At 41.1% G+C, this 21,888-nt stretch overlaps 3 protein-coding genes and 1 pseudogene across 4 annotated transcripts; all 4 read right to left on the bottom strand.

Moving 5' to 3' along the window:
* Positions 1 to 258: 258 nt before the first annotated feature.
* LOC125205470 (patellin-3-like) lies at positions 259 to 2,962 on the bottom strand. The gene is made up of 4 exons (XM_048104420.2): positions 1,519 to 2,962; positions 1,038 to 1,162; positions 811 to 952; positions 259 to 736 (listed from the first exon to the last, which is right to left on the bottom strand). Exons 1-4 carry the CDS (start codon positions 2,758 to 2,760, stop codon positions 485 to 487), a joined length of 1,761 nt encoding a protein of 586 aa, XP_047960377.1. The 5' UTR covers positions 2,761 to 2,962; the 3' UTR covers positions 259 to 484.
* A 6,991-nt stretch (positions 2,963 to 9,953) lies between these two features.
* On the bottom strand, positions 9,954 to 12,338 carry LOC125205579 (protein NRT1/ PTR FAMILY 5.10-like). The gene is made up of 4 exons (XM_048104609.2): positions 12,073 to 12,338; positions 11,500 to 11,717; positions 10,910 to 11,409; positions 9,954 to 10,822 (listed from the first exon to the last, which is right to left on the bottom strand). The coding sequence occupies exons 1-4, from the start codon at positions 12,221 to 12,223 to the stop codon at positions 10,036 to 10,038; spliced, it is 1,656 nt and encodes a 551-aa protein (XP_047960566.2). The 5' UTR covers positions 12,224 to 12,338; the 3' UTR covers positions 9,954 to 10,035.
* Positions 12,339 to 17,025: 4,687 nt separating this feature from the next.
* Positions 17,026 to 19,219, bottom strand: LOC148923730 (protein NRT1/ PTR FAMILY 5.10-like; annotated as a pseudogene). Its single transcript, XR_016132741.1, has 4 exons — positions 19,087 to 19,219; positions 18,802 to 19,019; positions 18,018 to 18,532; positions 17,026 to 17,911 (listed from the first exon to the last, which is right to left on the bottom strand). The product of XR_016132741.1 is annotated as a protein NRT1/ PTR FAMILY 5.10-like (transcript).
* A 272-nt stretch (positions 19,220 to 19,491) lies between these two features.
* LOC148923729 (protein NRT1/ PTR FAMILY 5.10-like) lies at positions 19,492 to 21,880 on the bottom strand. Its single transcript, XM_089061025.1, has 4 exons — positions 21,569 to 21,880; positions 21,281 to 21,498; positions 20,452 to 20,942; positions 19,492 to 20,353 (listed from the first exon to the last, which is right to left on the bottom strand). Exons 1-4 carry the CDS (start codon positions 21,735 to 21,737, stop codon positions 19,558 to 19,560), a joined length of 1,674 nt encoding a protein of 557 aa, XP_088917151.1. The 5' UTR covers positions 21,738 to 21,880; the 3' UTR covers positions 19,492 to 19,557.
* Positions 21,881 to 21,888: the final 8 nt, after the last annotated feature.

The following is a 21,888-nucleotide window of genomic DNA, read 5'->3' as shown; positions in this document are numbered from 1 at the left end:
TACAAAATAAAAACATCCACTTGGACTTTGCAATGAATGTCTAACACATGCAAGATTTTGACACATTGGCATATTCTACCATGTACTGCCACAAACACAGTTTTATAGACATCAACATCCATGAAAAGAAATAGGGACAATGTAAGAAAATATCAAGAAAAACACCAACAAGAAGGTGGTAGTAATAAAAGTTGCTGCCACATTTCCACTCTAACAAAGAGGCAAAAGGTATAAACATTTCTGTTTCACATTAACTCATTCATTAAACATATGTACTTGAATTCCAAATTTTTGTTACACAGCAATCCAACAACAAAAAACTTCAGTTTGTAATAACAACCAACAAACAAATATAGAATCAACAACATTTCCCAACACCAACTAATAAGTTTTTCTTCTCTTTAAACACAAATCAAGTAAAAAAGAATTATGTGACTGAACAAAGGAAAGAAAAAACACCCTTTTCCTCTCCTCATTCTTCCATTCATTCAGAGGGCTTAGTCTTGAACCTGAAGAGAAGCTTCTTCTTCTTTGATGTTTGGTTGTCAAATGTGAGCACAACTTTGCCAGTCTCGCCAATCTTGAAGCTGCCACTAACCACCTGCTCGTCCCCGGGCCCAATCTTCCTCGACTTGTGCACGATCCACGTGTATCCCCCCTCGACAGAGGGCACAAACTCCGCCCCGTAGCAGACCTCCCAGCCCACCACCCTCACCTCCCACACCACTGTGCAAGCCTGCATACAAAATTCAAGAATCACCATTAGACGTCGGGTTTCCATTGATTTGAGCTTGAATAAACGAAGCCTACCTCAGTGACCGGGATCTCAACAGTGTGCTTGCCCGCCGGCTTGATGGTGTCCTCTGTTGCAGAATCAGCAGTGGTGAATTCTGCCTCACCCTCCTTGCTTAGGCCACCATATTGAACTGGGACTTGCTCAGGTGCTATGTATCTAATAACAAGTAGAATTTTCAATTTATTAAAACTAAATAAATTCAAATAATCATCAAAATTGGTAAATAAAAAAAGTTACCGACTTGAAGAGGGTCTCAGTGGTCTTAGTAGGGCCAGCAAACTCAAACTTGCTCTTGGTTCTTTGAGTCAAGAATGGACTGATCAACCTATTGTAAGCCACATACCACCATGGAACATTGATGAACACCTTCACAACAAAACCAATTCTAGTTAAAACACATTAACACACACAAAACCACCAATCCATCAATGAAACTAAATCAACCAAATTAAAGAACAAACATACAGACAATTTAAACAGTATCCCAATTCATAAAAATTGAATCTTCAGTGTGGGAATGTGTGTGTGAGAGAGTACATGTTTGGCAACAAACCCAAGACACACAATCAAATTGCAAGAAACACACACAAAAACACCATCCATCAATCAAGAACAAAGAAACCCATTTAAGAACAAGCATACAAACAGTTAAAACAACATCCCAAGTCAAAAAAATTAAAACTTCAGTGTGGGTATGTGTGTGTGTGAGAGAGAGGAAGTACCTGTTTGGCAACAAACTCAGGGTAGTTATCTTGAAGAAGCTGAAGTGCCTCATTAGTAGCCTGCCTGAAATCTTTCTTGAAGAGAATCAAACCAGGCAGGTTCTTAAGATCAGTGATTTGAACAATGGTGCAAATGCTATCAGGGCTGAAATCAAATTTCCTGATATTCTTCTCCAACAACAGAATATACCACCTCAAGAATTTACCCCTTTTCTCAGCATCACCAAAGGTTTTATTATACAAATCCTTATCCTGAAAGGCCCCAAAAGCATTGTAGCTAACTGGGTGGCCCTCTTTGTCCACACCACTCAAGAACACAACTTTCTCAAGCCCTTCAACAAGAGCAGATTCCTCCTCTTCGATTAAAGATTCAATCTTGAATTCCTTCCTCCACGCCACCACGTTTTTCAGCATGGTGAAAGCCTCCTTCACTTTGAAATCACGAGCCCTCAAGAATTTGAGGAGGATCACGTCGCTCCTCTCGTCGGCGAGGAGAGGGACGCCCCAGATCGAGACCTCCTCCGGCGCCGCCGGCGGGGGAGCTTCTTCCTCCGCCGCAGGGGCGGTGGCGGGCTCCTCGCAGGGGGGTGGGGTGGGAGCGGTGACTTCATGGACTATGGTTTCCTTAATCTCCTCCGCGGCCTCGCAAGATTCGATCTTTGCTTCTTCCGGCTGCTTCTCCACCGCCGGCTCCTCCGCCGCAGGCGGCGGCGCCGGAGTTTCAGCAGGTGGGGCCTCGCAAGATTCGATTTTTACCTCTTCTGCTTCTTTTTTGGTCTCTTCTGCTTCCTTTTTCTCTTCTGTTTTGGTCTCTTCTTTCTTTTCCTCTGTTTTTTCCTCTGCTTCTGTTTCTGCCTTTTTCTCCTCCTCCTTGGCCGGCGGCGGAGGCAGCGGCGCGGTGAATTCGTGCTTGTTGAGGGCTTCTTGAATCAGGAGCTTGAGTTCATCGAGAGCTTTCTTCTCGGGATCGACGAGATCGTCGACTTTGTTGCTCTCCTCTTTAAAGGGGGCGGATTCAGCAATTTTCTCATCCTCCGCCGCCGGCGCCGCCGCGGATTCATCTTTCTCCTTCTCTCCTTCATCGGCCACCTTCTTTTCGGGCTCGGGCTCGGGCTCGGGCTGCGGGGGCACCTCCTTCTCAACGGCGGCGGGCTTCTCCACCACCGGCACGTCGGAAACCGCCGCCACCTCCTCGGCCGCGCACGCCGCCTCCGGAGCCGTCTTCTTGGTTTCCTCAGCCATTTCGATAGAGCAGAATTTTTAGCAAAAAAGGGGAAATTTTGGGGATTTTGATTGTAGGGAAGTTGGAAAAATTGAATCTTTTTGAGATATAGAGAGAGAAAGTGGGAGAAGAATGAATTGAAATTAGGAAAATTGGTGAATTTGAAGAGGAGGAAGGATGAGTGTGTGTAGTGTGTGAAGAGAAACAGTCTGTCTGAGAATTTGCCAGCTCGTTACCACTCTTGAAATGGGCCCATCTCCACCACACAAACATACATACCTTTTTCTTTTTTTTTTATACGAAATCAAATTAAATACTTTCTCTTTTATAAATTAGTAATCTCTCCGATCCTTTATTAGGAGTTTCATTTCTTGACGGCACAGATTTTAAGAAATATTAAGAAAAATAAAAAGAAAAAAGTTAATGGAATAAATATTTTACTTGTATATATTATTAGTTTTAAATGAAATGTGAATGAAATGAGGTAGTGGAATATGAGACTCTATTATCATTTATGGTAAAAATAAATCGAGCCTCTTATTCACAAACGGACTAAAATGGAAAAACGGAGATTTCTATTCGCGGAGGGAGTAATATTTTAGTTTGGATTATATTTTAAAAGATGATGTTTTACCAATTTCAATTGTCTCAATTATTTTTATTTTACAATCTCAATTGTCTCAATTATTTTCATTTTACAATTTCAATGCTAATTGGCAAATTTTTGAAATTTTGTTGTAGCAAATTGTTATTCAAATCTTTAAAAAAGTAAAAAACAAATCACAACTTAATCGAAATTCGTACAATTTGGTCATGATTATACAGTCAATTTATATCATACTTAGTTACTTACTAGTTATTAATATGTAATCTGATTTTATTATATTTACAATAATAAAATACTACTGCTCCACTTTAAACTGATTTCTGTCAATGTTTTCATGATCAGATTCAGATGCATGAATAGTAAAATAATTAGCGTATAAATTATTGTAAATTGCTATAATTAATCAAATTAAATTGACTGTGCAATCCAATGATAGTAATTCGGTCACTTTTACCAATTAATTATTGATTTCGGTTGATATAATGGAAATAACATTTAAATATAAAAGGCAATTATAAAATTAGGTTTTACATCATACCTAATACTTGGAAATTTGAAGAATGAATAATTCACCCATTGAAAGAGATTTTTGTCATGATATGGAAAAGGAAAAGAAAAATAAGCCATGGCGTAATTAGTCAATTGTTACAAGCAATCCATAGATGTCAAAATTATGTACGTGTAGTAATAATAATTATTATTATCATCTTGTGAAACTTGGAATATTTATTTATAGCTTCTAGAAAATGATTATAGGGAGTAAGTATTAGATAAACATGGAAAGAGCCTGTCAATATAAACATAGTCTTGTAATTTAATAAATCATTGAGAGAGAAAATGAAATATGGTGGACCTTTGTGGATATCATTTGTGCCAAAATATCAGCTAGATACACTTTCGATTAAAAATGAAATAGCACGACTAAATAATAATAATAATACAAAAAAGAAGTTAGACAAATTAATAACATCACATATAATTGCGCCAAAATAAATTACAATGATATTTATGAATCGAAATTCCACCAAAATTCTAAAAAAGCTACACACCGAGGCAGTTGAATTATCAAGAGTAACAATTTAAATATCTGAAGCCAATTAAATAAATAACTAATTTAATACGTACTCCCTAGTTTCTTTTTTCTTAATTTGAAGTATATAATATACACGCACAAGATTCACTTTCGTCACTTCGTCATGATACACTTCCAGTAAAATTATTTAATTTAATTTTCGAAATATTTATTTGAATAATTATTTATTCTTAATTCGAGGTAAGTATAATGTACATTAGATTCACTTTCGTCATCACCAACTTCATTCGTCTTTTAACAAAAAAATCCTACGAACTTTTTCCAGCACGACAAAAGCTGTCCTAAATATACAAAATCAATAAAGATGGCAATATTATTTTTACCATAATATTTTGATATTTTCCAAAAATAAATTATTTTAGACAACTTGTTAATCTATAGGCTGTCCTATGATCCCACGGTCCCACCATAAACATAATCATCGTCTCGTTTTAAAAAGCCGGCTCAACAAATAGATATTCCAAACTGCATTTAACCTCTAATTAATTGTGCTAATTATATATTCAAGTAGTATTTAAATTTAGTATTTTCAGTGTAACTTTTTGAATAATTTGATGCTTTATTTAAATAGCACAATAATACTATATCTCCATGTAATGATATAGCTAAGTTTATTATATAACCAATATTTAGTACATTGTGTTTATTGTATTTAAGTATTGAATTAAGCTTATTTTTATTTTATTTATTTTGCTACCCTAATTTGAAAAACATACTTCTATTTGATATTCCCTTGAAAGACATGATATAACTAATTAATAGTACTAACATTTCAGTGATATTGTTAACAATTAGATACTTAAAAAAGCACATAAATAGTTGATATAGCTGAGTTTAATACTCCTTTTGTTTTAAATTTTATTTATTTAATTTACAGGGTTATTCATATTAATTGGGGCTTCGGGGGTAGGGATTAGAAGATGAAAATTATTATTAGTAGTACTATTTATTAATGAGTACTACTTTCTTACAATTTTTATTAATGTCATGTTGCAATTTATGTACATTTATCTTTTTTCTTTTATTTTAACCAAAATGTCAATTAATATCATCTAATAAACCTTGATAAAGACTATTTTTGGTCAATAAAAGAGATAAGGTCCTAATTAATTATACGTTGAAATATTTAATTAAAACTCTATTAAAGTCAAGAGCTGTACGCCTGTACTAATCTTACAAATAAAATACTAAAAAAGAAAAAAATTAACAACACCGTTATAACAGATTAACGTTTGAATTTCGCCGCCAAAGTGAAATATATTCATAAAAGTGAAATGTATCAAAATCAAATACATTACTACTATTAAATGTATTAATCTTAATTAAGCCGCATACATTGACTAAAATGAAATTCAGCTGGTTTTAGCAATTACGTTTTGGATCATATTAAAACAAAAACCAGGAGTACTCCAATAGTTATTGATTCGATGATTACTAATCGAATTATTTTATTAGAAAAAATAGCCTAGTCAATGCTTCCAAATGTTTAAACATTCCAAATAAAAAATAATAATTAAAATTCGGCTTAATTAATCAGTGAAGATATCGTACCCTAATTCAGGGCAATGCAAATGTCCAAGCAATAAACAGTGTGATTAGACATAAGCTTTTGGAATTTAGTGAAATAAATTAGTGTATACTAGTAGTATTTAAATCTTTATTATATATCGTCGTTAAAGACAATTACCGCTTTTAACGTTCTTCTTTTTTGTTTGTACTATAACGTCACTGTCTAAATTCCTTTTCCTTTTTCTTGGTTATCTCAATAAAAATTTTGGTTGGACTCCATTACTAGTACATTTTATATTGAGAGCATCCACTATGCCTATGTTAGTAGTAATTTTAACCTCAGCAACCTTTAAAAGTTTTATATTAGAGTTGAAGGTATGAAATAAATAAACAACAAAAACGGAGGGGCGGCCGCCTCTCCCCGGCAACCCGCTACCACGGACCCGGAAGTCGCCCCTTTCTCCAATAGCTTCCGAAGTCGTCCCTTCCCCGTCCATTAGCTTCCGTTAAATTTTATTTCGCTCATTCCCTTTTATGATTCTGGATCCGCCACTGTGCATGTATATGGATGCATAAAATAAGAACAAGTGCTTAAGAACATCTCCAACCATTTACACTAAACTCAAACTCATTTTAGTGTATGTCACGTCAAATATGATTTTACTCCAACCATTTACACTAAACTCAAAACTTAAAAGAATATTTTCTATAATATGCTTTTTTTACTCACAAAATTTGAAAAACTTTTAGGTTTGGGTTTAGTTCAAACCTAAAGATATGTATTTTTTTCCCAAAAACCAAAAATGTTATTGATTTTGGAGTATTATTGGAGCTAAGAACATCTCCAACCATACTCCAAAAATGAGTTTTGGTGTAAAAATCTTCTCCTATCATACACCAAATTCAAACCCATTTTTGGTATTTTTGTGAAACAACACCAAATATGGCGTTACTGCAAAAATTTTGTGAGACAAAAATTTTAAAATGGTGTGAATTTTGAAATTGGTGTAAATGATTGAAGTAAAACTATTTTTTGGTGTGACGTATACTCAGAAATGATTTTGAGTTTGGTGGTGTAAAACTATAAATGATTGGGGATGATCTCATTTTAAATTTTATTATACCCTTGGAGATGATCTTAAGAAAACCGTTATGGATATCTTCAACAGATGCGTTGCTTCTTGGTTGATCATGCTACTACCGTTGGCGATGCCCTAATGCTTTACCAAAATTTAATGTGAAGTGTGACATACCCATGTAGGCGAAATATAAATGTCATAAATTGACAAATGATGGGGACTAGGAACTAAAATGATGCGGAAATTGCATTTGGCATAAATAGAGTGAATATGACCCAAATTATGCTATACAATTTCATCATTAAGCTATCATATTTTTAAGAGTAAAGGCCAAAACTGGTCCTAAATATGATTTTGGTCCTAAACTTTATCTTTTTTATTTTTTGGTCCTGCACATTTCAAATCGGATCACAATTGATCATCCGTCAATAATTCCGTTAATTTTGTAGTAGTCAACATGTTTAGCCCAATTTTGACCAAATTAGACTTTTAATTTTGTTTTTTTACTCCCTAATTAGACTAGGTCCCGGAGCTCCCGTCGGCGGGAGCCAGAGGACTTGTTTGCGATGGAGATGGAGCAGGAGACGTCGGCTTCGACAGAGCCGGGGCTGGAACCGAAGCCGGAGGGGAAGCAACCGGAGCCGACGTAGGTGCAGCCGGTGGAGGAGGAGATGGCACCGAAGGCGGCGGCGAGGCGGGAACTATCGGCGGAGGCGCGGAGACTGGCAGTGGTGTTGAAACCGGAGGCGGCGTTGCTGCTGGAGGCGTCGGAGTGGTCACCGGAGGTGGACTAATTCTCTACAAAGTGCCGCAACAAGCGTATGGATGAGTCGCAGAAGCTTGTTGGAGGGAATTCGCGAAGGATGGTGTTTTATTGCAGGAGGCTTTTTGTCGTGCCATTAAAGCACGACAAATTAAAGCACCAGACTTTTAATTGAAAGCACAACCCAACACTACTACTCAAATTAGATTCTCTCTAAGAGAGAGAAGGTGAAAAGCTCGCCGGAGGTTGAAATATGTAGGGTGCTTTGGGATTTGAGAGATGAGAGAGAGAGAGAGTGAAGATGTAGAGAAATAAAGAAGAAAGGGAGTGATCTCAAATTGGAGATGTGCTCTATTTCCGCCACCTGCTGCTACTCCCGTCGCCGCTCTTCCTCCAGTTAGCACTTAGCACACCACCGCCAGCGTCACCTCCGCCGGCAGTTTCTCCTCCCGCCTCGCCGCCACCTCCGGTGCCATCTCCTCCTCCACCGGCTGCACCTACGCCGGCTCTGGTTGCTTCCCCTCCGGCTTCGGTTCCAGCCCCGGCTCTGTCGAAGCCGACGTCTCCTGCTCCATCTCCATCGCAAACGAGCTCTCCGGCTCCGCCGACGGGAGCTCCGGGACCTAGTCTAATTAGGGAGTAAAAAAATCAAAATTAAAAGTCTAATTTGGTCAAAATTGAGCTAAACATGTTGACTGTTATAAAATTAACGGAACTATTGACGGGGGACCAATTATGATCCGATTTGAAATGTGCAGGACAAAAAATCTAAAAGATAAAGTTTATGACCAAAATCATAAAATGACCATATGTTCAGGACCAGTTTTGGCCTTTACTCTATTTTTAATGATAATGTTTTCTTGTCATTTTAATTAAAATTAAAATTAACAAGGAGGATTAGACTTCTAAGCACAAATAGTCAAAAATTTAATAGCTACTTAAGATTTAAGGGAGAGATCATTGAAAAAAGATACTAGTACTATATACTATGTAATTATGAATTAATTTGTTTTTGAATTTGATATGCAATTTAATCAATATTAGTTTCTACAGTTATTAAGTACTATGACACTAGTTCAAAAATGAAATTAGTCGGTCTATTTATTGGTTCACTTTCCCGTTTTATTTCAATCATGCTATTCAAAACTATTAAACTTTAGTCAAGATAAATGAACTATACATCAAAGTTAAATTTTTATGAATGAAACTTTAAGGCCTCAATTAAAATTTAATAATCAGAAAACATGCAAATAATTTATTACGCTTAGAGCTAGCTATGATTGACCTCCATAATCCCATTCATCCCCACATACAACCCCCAACTAATAACAAATACATTTTCATTCATTAAACCATGTCCAAAATCCAATAGAAACCCTGAAATATTTATAAATTGTATACTGACCAACTTTAAAAAGAAATCTTAAATATGCTTAATTTCAACGATAGAAGTTGGTGGATAAGATAAGGGCTTTTTCCGGAAATAAATAAAATTTAGTTATATATAATGTTTAATTTTAGATTTTCGTTTATAATAAAAAAAGGAAATTTCATGTTTTTTTTTATTATGAAAGTGCACAAAGCTCGAAAACAAAGCAAATTAATGAACATAATAAATTTCATATATTTTTTTTTATATAATTAACAAGGATATCCACCGGCGGACCCAGTTATTATTTCCCGCGCTGATTTTTAGGCACCTTAAAATCAGCGCGGGAAATAATAACTGGCCCAAGGATTTTAATCCTATACGTATGTAATTGGGCTTAGTACAAGGTGTTCACTGTTTAGCATTTGGGCTGTATTTGCAGGGTCGGAAATGTATGGTTCAAATCCACCACATGAATCATGGTTTATTAAATTATTTAGATAATACATACCCCATACATACATTAACATTTAATTTAGTTCTCTTGTCATATTTTTTCTAAAACTTTTTTTTTTTTTGCAGTTATTCGTGTTTTCCTGAAGATATTTCTTTCACATGCAATAACTCACAAATTCATTGGCAAATTCGAAAATACATATATAGTAGTATTTCAGAATTCTTTGTGATATTTAAATTTTATACTACTACCATATTAATTGAGCAATTGGTCCAAATGTTTGGGCTATTAATTTGTCATGTGGCCCAAAGTTGTTTGGGGTCAGAGCCCAATGAATGATGAAGAAAGAAGGAAAATCCATGCTATGACCAAATTCTTGACTAATACTACTATAGTTTACAAATTCGACCATCCACTATTAACAACACACCAAATCTCTTCCCCTATAAACGTAGGACTTTGCAATGAAAGCATAAGCTAGCATCACAATTGCACTAATCCCAGCTAGCAACCAATAAAAATAATCCACGTGGGCTCGATTCATGTTGTTGTCGAACCAACTACCATGCCCCCCTCGAGTCGTGATCGACTCGATCAGAGCTATTAAAAAACTACTCAAAAAATCACCTATTCCTAAAATACTAAGGTATAGTGCAAGCCCTATACTTTTCAAGTCACTAGGAACTTGGTCATAGAAGAATTCCTGTAGCCCAACGAGCACAAACACATTCGCCAAGCCAAACAGCACGTACTGGGGTGCCAACCACCACACACTCATCGGGAGCGTGGCCCCCGCCTCGTCGACCAACCCCCACTTGGCCGCAACGTCCAGACGCCTTGTCTCGACAAGCGCGGCGACCACCATAGAGAACAGAGACATGAACAAGCCCGCCCCGATTCGCTGGAGCATGGATATCCCTGCCGGTCGCCCAGTCAAGGACCGGGCGGCCGGCACCAGTACCCAGTCATAGACTGGCATGATAAAAATTACGGTGAAAAACGACAAAGACTGCAGCGATGCGGCGGGAATCTTGAGACCGCTGAAGATCTCTCGGTCCATCGTCTGGCCCTGTTTGGTGAACAAGGTTGTGCTTTGCGAGAACACGACCGCAAAGCCCAGACTCGTGAACCAGATGGGGAGGAGGCCGAGGAGTGCCTTGGCGTCCCTAACGTCGCCTTCACTGCACCCGGCCCGGTCCAAAAACCTGCCACGTGTACAAGCATTAACTATATCCAAATCTACAAACATAACATTAAAATTTATCATCCACTACACAACAAACTCTACTTACTTGGTTCTTGGTTGCTCTGCATCTGCGTCAGAGCAGCCGCGGCGAGGAATCGTCGCGTTCAAGAAAACACGGCCGATCCTTGCGAACGGATTCTTGGCATCGGTGTGTAGGCGGAACCGGTAGGTCGGGGAGCCGAGCAAGTAAAAAAGGAGAACGACGAGCATCAGTATGCAGGGGATCCCGAACCCGAGCTCCCAGCTAAGATTATCTTGAATGTAGTTCAAGATCAAGAGGGCCAGCAAAGAGCCAGCCGACATTGCAAAATACCACCAGTTGAAGAAGGAGCTTTTCGATTTCGACTCATTGACGTCGTCGCCATCGAATTGGTCAGCTCCGAAAGCCTGTATGCAGGGCCTCATTCCCCCTTCCCCAAATGCAGCTAGGTACAAAGAGAGGTAGAAGGCGACGAGTTCGAGCGAAGGAGGAGCGCAATCGGAGGTATTAGCTCCGGCCTTGCAGTCGGAGTGGAGGGAAGCCGACAGAGACAATAACCCCAAACTCTGATGGCGTTCATCAGAATTCCCAAGTTAAACGTGACATATCATAATAGGTTAATTGAAAGAAAGGTGACATAATAGGTACTAACTAACCAAAATGTAGACCAAAACCGAAATAATAATTGTACGGTATCGGCCTAAAAATGAGTCGGCCACGAAAGCACCCAATAACGGCAAAAGCGAGGCCGTGCCGGTCCACGCGTTGACGCTAGCAGCTGCATACGCCGTCGACTGTCCTAACGGCCCCGTCAAATAGGTGATGAGATTTGAACTTACACCGTTATATGCAAATTTCTCCGCCACTTCCACACCTTAACTCAAAAAATTATAAACGGTCGAATTTAATGGATGTGCATGGCCCACCTTGCCATAATTAATTTATATGGAAATTTGCTTAAATAACCATGAATTTTGGTAAAATTATGGTGTTTTTCGTACCGTTTAATTTGTTCATAATTATCTACTGAGGATTTTTTTGCTGAAAATGTGTCTAATGTGGTAACATAGCCGTTTTTTACGTAATGTAATTGCAAATTTCATGGTTTTTTGGCTAAATTTTTAAAATTACGGTATCATAATTTCACCTAAATTTATACATTTTCCTACAATTTACTCTTTATATAACATTACTATAAATTGAACTCACAAAAAAGTTACATATCGTACCTATGATGAAATAAGCGGACTTCCATAGTCCGGTTTTCGATCGGATGGCGCGACGGCCTTTAAAATCCGCAAAGCCCGCCACGACGTCGTCGTCATCGTTGGCTAGTAGCCGAGTTTTAATGGCTCCTCCATTGTCTACTCCGATAACCATCCTCTCTCTCTCTCTCTCTGTCGGTTAGACTTTAGAGAATGCAATAAGCAATTAAAAGATTTATTGAATAATACTACATGTTTTATAGAGTAGAATGCTACGAAGAATGTGTGGTGGCATTTAAATTTTAAGCCAAGAGATTTAAACCACATATAGACTAAGAGCACTCCCAATGGAGGTGGCGAATTCTCGGCGATAAATCGCCGATTATCGCCGAATTATCGCCGGCCATTGTGGCGAAGTCGGCGATAATTCGGCGATAATGTTACCGTTGCTTCGCCGAGTGGCGATTTATCGCCGGATTATCGCCGAGCGATCGCCGGCCACTGTGGGCGACGCTCGGCGATAATCGGCGATTTTTAAAATTTTTTTTTTTTTTTTTGGCCGAACGGCTATTTTATCCCACCCCTATAAATATTTCATCCTCTTCCTCCATTCATCACCCACAAACTTCATTCACACAAATTTTCAATCTTTTTTCTCTCCATCTTTATTAAATGAGTTCTGATTCATCGTCTCGTGCTCAGTCCGACGAGGAAATATCACATTCTTCTTCCGAAGAAGAGGTACCTCCCGCTCCCACCGGATGGGATGTAGCGGGTTTCGCCAACAACCCAATCAACAACTATATCTCCCGCTGCATACAAAGCGAGATCGCTCGAATGCAGCAGCCACCCCCCCAACGGCCAATCCGCCGGCGGCGCCGATACATCCCTCGCAACCACACTGGTGCGCACGATCGGCTGTTCGCCGATTATTTCGCGGAGGAACCACGTTATCCGGCAGATGTATTTCGTCGCCGGTTCAGAATGCGCCGCTCCCTCTTCCTGCGCATTGTTAATGCGTTGTCCGCGCGTTACCCCGAGTTCCGGCTCCAGCGAGACGCAGCAGGGAAGCCCGGACTATCGCCCCTACAGAAATGCACTGTTGCCATCCGGCAGTTGGCATATGGAGGGTCCGCCGACATGTTCGATGAGTATCTGCAATGCGGCGAGACGACTGGCAACGAGTGCCTGAAGAATTTCTGTCAGGGCGTGCGAGAGATATTTGGGGAGCACTACCTTCGCTCGCCGGACGCAGCTGACTGCCAGTTCCTACTGGATTGGCACTGGAGGACCCACGGCTTTCCGGGGATGCTCGGCAGCATCGACTGTATGCACTGGCAGTGGAAGAACTGCCCAACCGCGTGGCGAGGCCAGTTTACTACCGGCTACAAAGGTACGCATCCCACCATCATTCTTGAAGCCGTTGCCGACCAACGGCTTTGGATTTGGCATGCTTATTTTGGTATAGCCGGGTCGAACAACGACCTAAATGTTCTCAATTCCTCGCCCCTTTTCAACGAGCGGATCAACGGATTAGGCCCCTCCATCGAATTCACGGCCAATGGCAATGTGCATAACATGGGGTACTACCTGGCTGACGGCATCTATCCGCAATGGCCCGTGTTTCTGAAGACGATCAGATGCCCACTCGGAGATAGAAGAAGGTATTTTGCCCGAGCGCAAGAGTCTGCGCGCAAGGATGTGGAGAGGGCATTTGGGGTGCTCCAATCGCGATTTGCACTGGTAAAGGGTCCGACGCGCTTTTTCTACCAGGGGGATATTGCCGATATCATGTATGCGTGCATCATCATGCATAACATGATCATCGAAGATGAACACGAAGGCGTCCTCGACGTCACCAACGACCCAAGTGTTGCATCATCGAGTCACGGTGTCTCAACCGAGTCCGCCCGCCAGGGTGTACCGCACAACGAACATGAACGGTTCCAGGCGTTCATGGACATACACCAGAAGGAGGCCCATCAAGCACTACAACACGATATCATCGAAGAATTGTGGGCAAATAGAAACCGCGCCCACCGCCCTTGAATTTTTTTTTCTTTGAATTTTTTTTTTGATTTTTTATTTCCATTCGTGTACTTTTTTTTTTTTTAATTTTCTTCGTTGTAATGTGTACCCGTGTTTAATACAACGAACTTTATTACTATTTATTTGATTTATCTTTATAAATTAAATAAGCTAGCTTTATTATATATAAAAATAAAACAATTAAATTAGTGATGATGTAAAAATGAAATGTTGAGTTAGGGAGAAATAAGGGAGAAATAAGGGAGAAACCATTGTAGGGGTTGGCTAAAAACTGGGGATAAAATGTGATGCTGATGTGGCGCTGATGTGGCAGGAGTTAGGGAGAAATAAGGGAGAAATAAGGGAACTCCATTGGGAGTGCTCTAAGGCGTTTGTTATATAGTACAAGCAAGTAGGTGTTGAAGGGTAGTTGGGGTGATTCCATAAATGTGCAATACCTATATTTGTGGCAATATATTTTTAATTGATTGCACATAATTAATTTGCTTATCATAATTATATAGTGTATTAGTCTAAATTCTAATAATCAATATCAATATAAAAATACACGCATCTTGAATTATACATTTTTAATGGTTCCTTCTGAAGTTTGCTCAAAAAAATAGAGTATTTGTTTGGAAGTAACACAAGAATAAAAAAAATTGCCCGCGATGCATGATAGCATAAGAGCATTCCCAATGGAGGTGGCGAATTCTCGGCGATAAATCGCCGGTTATCGCCGAATTATCGCCGGCCATTGTGGCGAAGTCGGCGATAATTCGGCGATAATGTTGCCGTTGCTTCGCCGAGTGGCGTTCTAACGCCGGATTATCGCCGAGCGATCGCCGGCCACTGTGGCGACGCTCGGCGATAATCGGCGATAATTAAAATTTTTTTTTTTTTTTTTTGAACCCAACGGCTATTTTACATTCCACCCCTATAAATATTTCCTCCACTTCCTCCATTCATCACCCACAATCTTCATTCTCTCCATTTTCAATCTCTTCTCCCAATCTTCAATTTTCATCAAAATTATGAGCTTTTGGAAGAAAAGTTCCCGATCGGGTAAGGATAAGGGTAAGGGGAAAGAGTCGAGTTCACAAATTCCCAACACGGATGAAGCAAACGAGCAGTGGATGCAGTCGTTGTTGGCGATGGGTTCTCCTCCCGGCCAACTTCCATACGGGGGTCCGTCTCCTTTGCAGACTCCTCCGGCGCGGAGACTTTCTCCGTACTTCAACTCTGCCGGCAGAATGCCCTTTCCAGCCGACGATGTGTATCGGCCCCAGTTCGACACCCCCGGATCAACCCCAGGCGACCAAGAATCTCAGGCCGCGACACTGAGCGCGGAGGACTTCGAGGTGGAAGAAACGCCCACCGAGCCGCCTTCTAGGAGCGGGAGGGGGAAGGCGCCGGCGTCGTCGGCTGCGACTGATACGGGTTCCGATGAGAGGCCGAAGCGGGTAAGGACTACTTACACTCTGCAAGAGTCCGAGCTGATAGCCGACTGCTGGGCGGACACGTCACAGGACGCGGAGCGCAGCAACTACCAGACTGAGATCATATTCTGGGAGCGGATTGCCGCGAAGTACAGGAGCCACAAGACTGCCTCAATGAAGGACCATGGCAGCGAGGCGATCCGTCGGCATTGGGAGCGCCTCATGAGGGACTGCGGGCACTTCAACGGTATTTATTCTAACTTGATGACTCACATGACGAGTGGCCAGAACGAGCACATGGTCCGAGATGAGGCCATCCGGATGTATAGTAGCCAGTACTTGTCGACGAAGGGCTTCAAGTATTGGAACATCTACGATAAGCTGAAGGATCTCCCCAAATTCCGGACGGGAATGCACGACGCGCTGCACGGGAAATCGGTGCGCTCGCGACTTAGCGTTTCGGAGAGCGAGGGGAGCGCGGCCCACATCGACTTGAGTGGGGATGGTCCGCACGAGCGCCCGGAGGGAGTGAAGAAGGCGAAGGGGAGGCGGAAGGGGAAGGGCGCAACGTCGGAAGTCGCGTCGGAATCCGTCATCGACTTAGAAAAAGCCACTTATTCGAGCAATGTCGCCAATCTGACCCAGATGTACACGCTGTACTTCACCGGCGGCGGGACCCCTGAAGAAAAGGCGGCCCTCTGGAAATGCATCCAACACCTGCAGAGTACGCTGGGGCTCGATCCCGACGCCCCTCCGGCCCCTCCGTCTTAGATTTTTTTTTTTTAAATCTTTGTTTATTTGCGTTTTTTATTTGTAGTTTTTTTTTTCTCGTTGTATTATATTTTCCAATGATTAATACAACGATGAATTGTTCATTATTAGTCTATTTATTAAATACATTTGTAGGGAAAATTAAATAATATAAAAAATAATGATGTAAAAATGAAATGTTGAGTTAGGGAGAAATAAGGGAGAAATAAGGGAGAAACCAATGTAGCACTTGGCTAAAAACTGGGGATAAATTTTGGTGCTGATGTGGCGCTGATGTGGCAGGAGTTAGGGAGAAATAAGGGAGTTTTTAGGGAACTCCATTGGGAGTGCTCTAAGATATTTCAGAATTGCAATAATTCAAATAGCAAGAAATATGACCTAGCTTTCAAAATAATTAATAAGTAAATAGCAAGAAATATGACTTAGCTTCTTGGTCTCAACTTAAAATTAGTGACGCATCATTTTTGTGCTGTCCATTTATGATGATTTTATCTGAATGTGACAAAATGGTAATATTATTGAAAAGACGTGACAGAATTACTAGTTTCCGGATTTAATTCAATTATGATGATTTTATCTTCACTTTTAAAAAATATCTTTTGGTTTTTATGGTTTATTTAAACATTCTGTTTTCTTATTACAGTTATGATAATTGAATTATTCACATATGAGATTTGGTCTATGTTTATACGTTAGTACTCTCTATATTTTAAAAAATACTACTACTAGACTCTGATAATATTGTTAAGAAGTGCAATTTATACAGAAGATTTTACTCAAACATATACGTCATATGATTTCACATTGGAAAAACAGAACCCCTGTGCAATTTCAAACAATGCTTCTCTTGCTACAAACATAAGATTTAGCAAAGTAGATATACAAGACAACAGACAGTGCATTAAGCCCTGCCAGCAGCCAATAGAAGTAGTCGAGATGAGCCCGATTCAAGTTATCCGACAACCAACTATCTTGGCCCCGTCCACCCGTGGCCTTGTCCACGATGGACACAAGGAAACTGCTTAAGAAGCCACCAATGCCGACCACAGAAAACGACATTGCAAGTCCCAAACTCTTCAGCCCACCGGGAACTTGATCATAGAAGAATTCTTGAAGGCCAACGAATGTCAGCACCTCCGCAACCCCCATAACCAAGTACTGAGGCACCAGCCACCATATGCTCATCGGGACAGTCTCCTTAGGCAAGTCGAAAAGCCAGTGTTGAAGAGCAATCTCCAAGCGTATCCTTTCAGTAAAGCCTGCAACGACCATACAAACTATGCCAAGAACTAGGCCGGTTCCTATTCTTTGGAGAAGTGATATGCCGGTTGGTTTGTGGCTTATGGCTCTGGCTATGGGGATTAGGACGTGCTCGTAGAATGGAACGAAGAGGATGATGGAGCCGGGCACGAAGGCCTGAAGGGCGGCAGCTGGGATCTGGATATTGCTGGTTATGTGACGGTCCATTGTGGCTCCTTGCTTGGTGAAGAAAGTTGTGGATTGTTGATACACAACGGTGAAAGGCAGACACGCCAAACATATCGGGAGAAGCTTTAGAATTGCCTTTGCATCTTCAATATCACTCATGCTGCAAACTTCCTCACCATTAAGCTCGATCAAGAAACCTAGCACAAACACCACATAATCGTAACAAACAGCAATAACCAGACATGTTAAAACTGTGCATATTCAAGTGAAAGGGTAAAAATAGCCCTTGGAGCATTAGTTTACCTAAAGTGACCTCCTTCCTCCTCAATAGCCACACCTTCCGAGGCAGCAGCAGCAGCACGCCAGTTTGTCACAGCATGCCGGTTTTTCACAGCTCTGACAAAAACACGGGCGATTTGCACAAATGGATTCCTCTCATCACTCTTCACACGGAATCTGTATGTCACAATCCCAAACAAGAACACAGATAGCGCAAAACACATCACAATGCAGGGGATTCCAAAGCCGAGTACCCAACTCAGATTGTCTTGAATGTAGGTCAAGACTAACAAGCTCAGCACAACGCTAAAACACAAGCAAAAACTCCACCAATTGAAGAATGAGCTCTTCGATCGGGCCTCTTTCACATTCTCATCATCAAACTGGTCAGCTCCGAACGCCTGCAAGCAAGGCTTGTGGCCGCCTACTGCAAATGCGACTAAATACAACGCGAAGAAGAAGAATATCACATCAATCCGAGTAGGAGTTGAGGAATCAGACGGAGTGAGAGCTGCTGATACAGACAGTGAACCTAATCCCTATAATAATCCCCAATTTCAACAGTTTTATCATCCACCAAATGTTAAACAGATGATAATCAAATGTTAAACAAGCAGATAGTATATCATAAAAACACATTCCAGTTTAAAAATCTTCGATTGAGAGCAGCAGATACAGAGAGTGCACCTAGCCTCTAAGCATGATCCAAATTCAAGCATTCGTTTAAACACGAACTAAATCGATGCCAATCAATGTTCAACAGCCAATCGCAGCTCAAAAATCACAAAACCTAAATCGATTTGATTACCAAGATGTAGAGGATAGAGGCAGCGATGATCGTCCAATATTTCCCTAGAAACGAATTGGCGACGAATGCGCCGAGCAACGGTGTGAGCGCTGACGTTCCCACCCACGCATTGACGCTCGCCGCCGCCGCAGCCATGGACTGGCCTAGCGGACCGGTGAGATAGCTCACCAGATTGGAACTGATTCCATAGTAAGCAAATCTCTCCGCCATTTCAACGCCTTCAAACAATATACATATCAACACAAAATGAAATGTAACAGCAGAGACGCACCAATTAACAACTACCTATGGTGAAGGAAGCAGATTTCCAGCATCCGGTTTTGGAGCGGAGAACGCTGCGGCCTTTGAAGTTGACGCATCCCCTGACGGTATCGCATACTAGCGGAGCTTCAGCATCCATTGCTTCGCTCTCTCTCCTTTGTTATGTCGGAATGTGAGGAGGAGGTGTTCATTTCTCAGCTCGGTGATAGCAAAAATATAGCAATGGAAATGGAAGTTGAATGTGACCCCTTTTTTTAAAAAAAAATTGCAGAGTTGGTTATATGCAACGATCACATCCCAATTGATTAATAAATAAAAATTTTCACGAGTATTAATTTTAAATTGTACTCCAGTTTACTAAATTATTTTACTTATAGCGTGAAAGTAACATGGCTATGCATGATTATCATGGTGATTTACCCACATATGTTAAGAAAACATGCTCCGTATGATTTGAAAGAGAAGATTTTAGAGGAACACAAAACCTCAGCAATTTCACACAGTGCTTCTCTTGCTACAAACATAAGACTTGGCAAAGTAGACAAACAAGGCAACTGACAACGCATTAAGCCCTGCCAGCAGCCAATAGAAGTAGTCGAGATGAGCCCGATTCAAGTTATCCGACAGCCAACTATCTTGGCCGCGTCCACCTGTGGCCTTGTCCACGACAGACACCAAGAAACTGCTCAAGAAGCCACCGATCCCGGCCACACCGAAGGACAGAGCAAGCCCCATACTTTTCAGCCCACCAGGAACTTGATCATAGAAGAATTCTTGAAGGCCAACAAACGTCAACACATCAGCAACCCCCATAATTAGGTACTGAGGCACCAGCCACCATATGCTCATCGGGACAGTCTCCTTAGGCAAGTCAAACAGCTCGTGTTCAAGAGCAGTCTCCAAGCGTTTTCTTTCGGTGAAGCCTGCAACAACCATGCAGACTATGCCAAGAACTAGGCCAGTGCCTATTCTTTGGAGGAGTGATATGCCGGTTGGTTTGTGGGTTATGGATCTGGCTAGGGGGGTTAGGACTCGTTCGTAGAATGGAACGAAGAGGATGATGGATCCGGGCGTGAAGGCCTGGAGGGCGGCTGCTGGGATCTGGAAGTTGCTCGTTATGTGGCGGTCCATAGTGGATCCTTGCTTGGTGAAGAGTGTTGTGGATTGTTGATACACAACGGCGAAAGGCAAACATGCTAAACATATCGGGAGAAGCTTTAGAATCGCCTTTGCATCTTCGATATCACAAGCTTCGTCTCCATTAGCCTCTAGCGACGCGTGATCAATAAACCTGGCACAAACACAACATAATCGTAACAAACAACAACGACAATGGCTTCATCTAAGACAATGCACAGTTTGACCTTTTTAAAACTTGAATAAGTTTACCTAGAGTGAGCTTCCTCCTCCTCAATAGCCAAACCTTCCAGGGCAGCAGCACGCCGGTTTTTCAGAGATTTCACGAGGACACGAGTGATTTGCACAAACGGATTCCTTCCATCACTCTTCACACGGAATCTGTATGTCCCAATCCCAAACAGGAACACAAACAGTGCAAAACACATCACGAGGCAGGGGATTCCAAAGCCGAGTTCCCAACTCAGATTCTCTTGAATGAAGGTCAAGACCAACAAACCTAACACAGTGCTAATACACAAGCAAAAATTCCACCAGTTGAAGAATGAGCTCTTCGATTGAACCTCTTTCACATTCTCATCATCAAACTGGTCAGCTCCGAACGCCTGCAAGCAAGGCTTGTGGCCGCCTACTGCAAATGCGACTAAATACAGCGCGAAGAAGAAGAAGATCACACCAATCAGAGGAGGAGATGAGGAATCGGATGGAGTGAGAGCTGCTGATACTGACAGTGAACCTAATCCCTGCAATGATCCACAATTTCATCAGTTTTTTCAATCACTAAATGATAAAATCGATGATAATCAAATGTTCAACAAGCATATGAGTAAATCATAAAAATACAACTCAATTTCAAAATTCAGCAAAATTGATTTGATCCAGAAATTCAACATTTTCTTAATCACTAAATGATAAATCAAATGCTTATCAACCACCAATTTGCAGCTAGAAATAATCCTATTTCAGAAATTAGCTAAATGGATCTGATTTTATTAGCATTCGCTTAATCACAATCTAAATCAACCGATTGCAGATCATAAATCACGAGACACAAATCGATTTCAAAAATCGAATTGATTACCAAGATGTAGAGGAGAGAGGCAGCGATAATCGTCCAATATCTGCCGAGAAACGAATCGGCGACGAAGGCGCCGAGCAACGGCGTGAGCGACGCCGTCCCCGCCCACGCGTTGACGTTCGCCGCCGCGGACGCCGTGGATTGGCCTAGCGGACCGGTGAGATAGCTGACCAGATTGGAACTGATTCCGTAGTAAGCAAATCTCTCCGCCATTTCAACGCCTTGCAACAAAAAATTAGTAAATAAAAATGAAATGTTAACAGCAGCGACGCACTAATTAACAACTACTACCTATGATGAAGGAAGCAGATTTCCAGCATCCGGATTTGGAGTGGAGAACGCGGCGGCCTTTGAAGTCAACGCATCCCCTGACGGCGGAAGCATCGCTTACTAGTGGAGCTTCAGCTTCCATCGCGTCGCTCTCTGCGGCGGCAGTAGCTGAACTTGCCGCCATTGCCATTGCAAAATAATGGAATGCGTCTCTCTCTCTTACGTCGGCGATCTCTTCAGTTCAGAGCTCAGTGATCGCAAAATAATGGAAGAGCGTGGGACCCACTTTTTTTCTTCAAAAGCTTTTCATTGGTTAGTATAAGTAAGTAAGTTATATGAAA

Source organism: Salvia hispanica, chromosome 6 (assembly GCF_029641045.1).
Source record: "Salvia hispanica isolate PSC_SH4W2 chromosome 6, Shi_PSC_v1, whole genome shotgun sequence".
NCBI classification, from domain to species: domain Eukaryota; kingdom Viridiplantae; phylum Streptophyta; class Magnoliopsida; order Lamiales; family Lamiaceae; genus Salvia; species Salvia hispanica.
The sequence above is the reverse complement of the archived record's forward strand: the minus strand, read 5'-3'. Positions and strand labels throughout refer to the sequence as shown.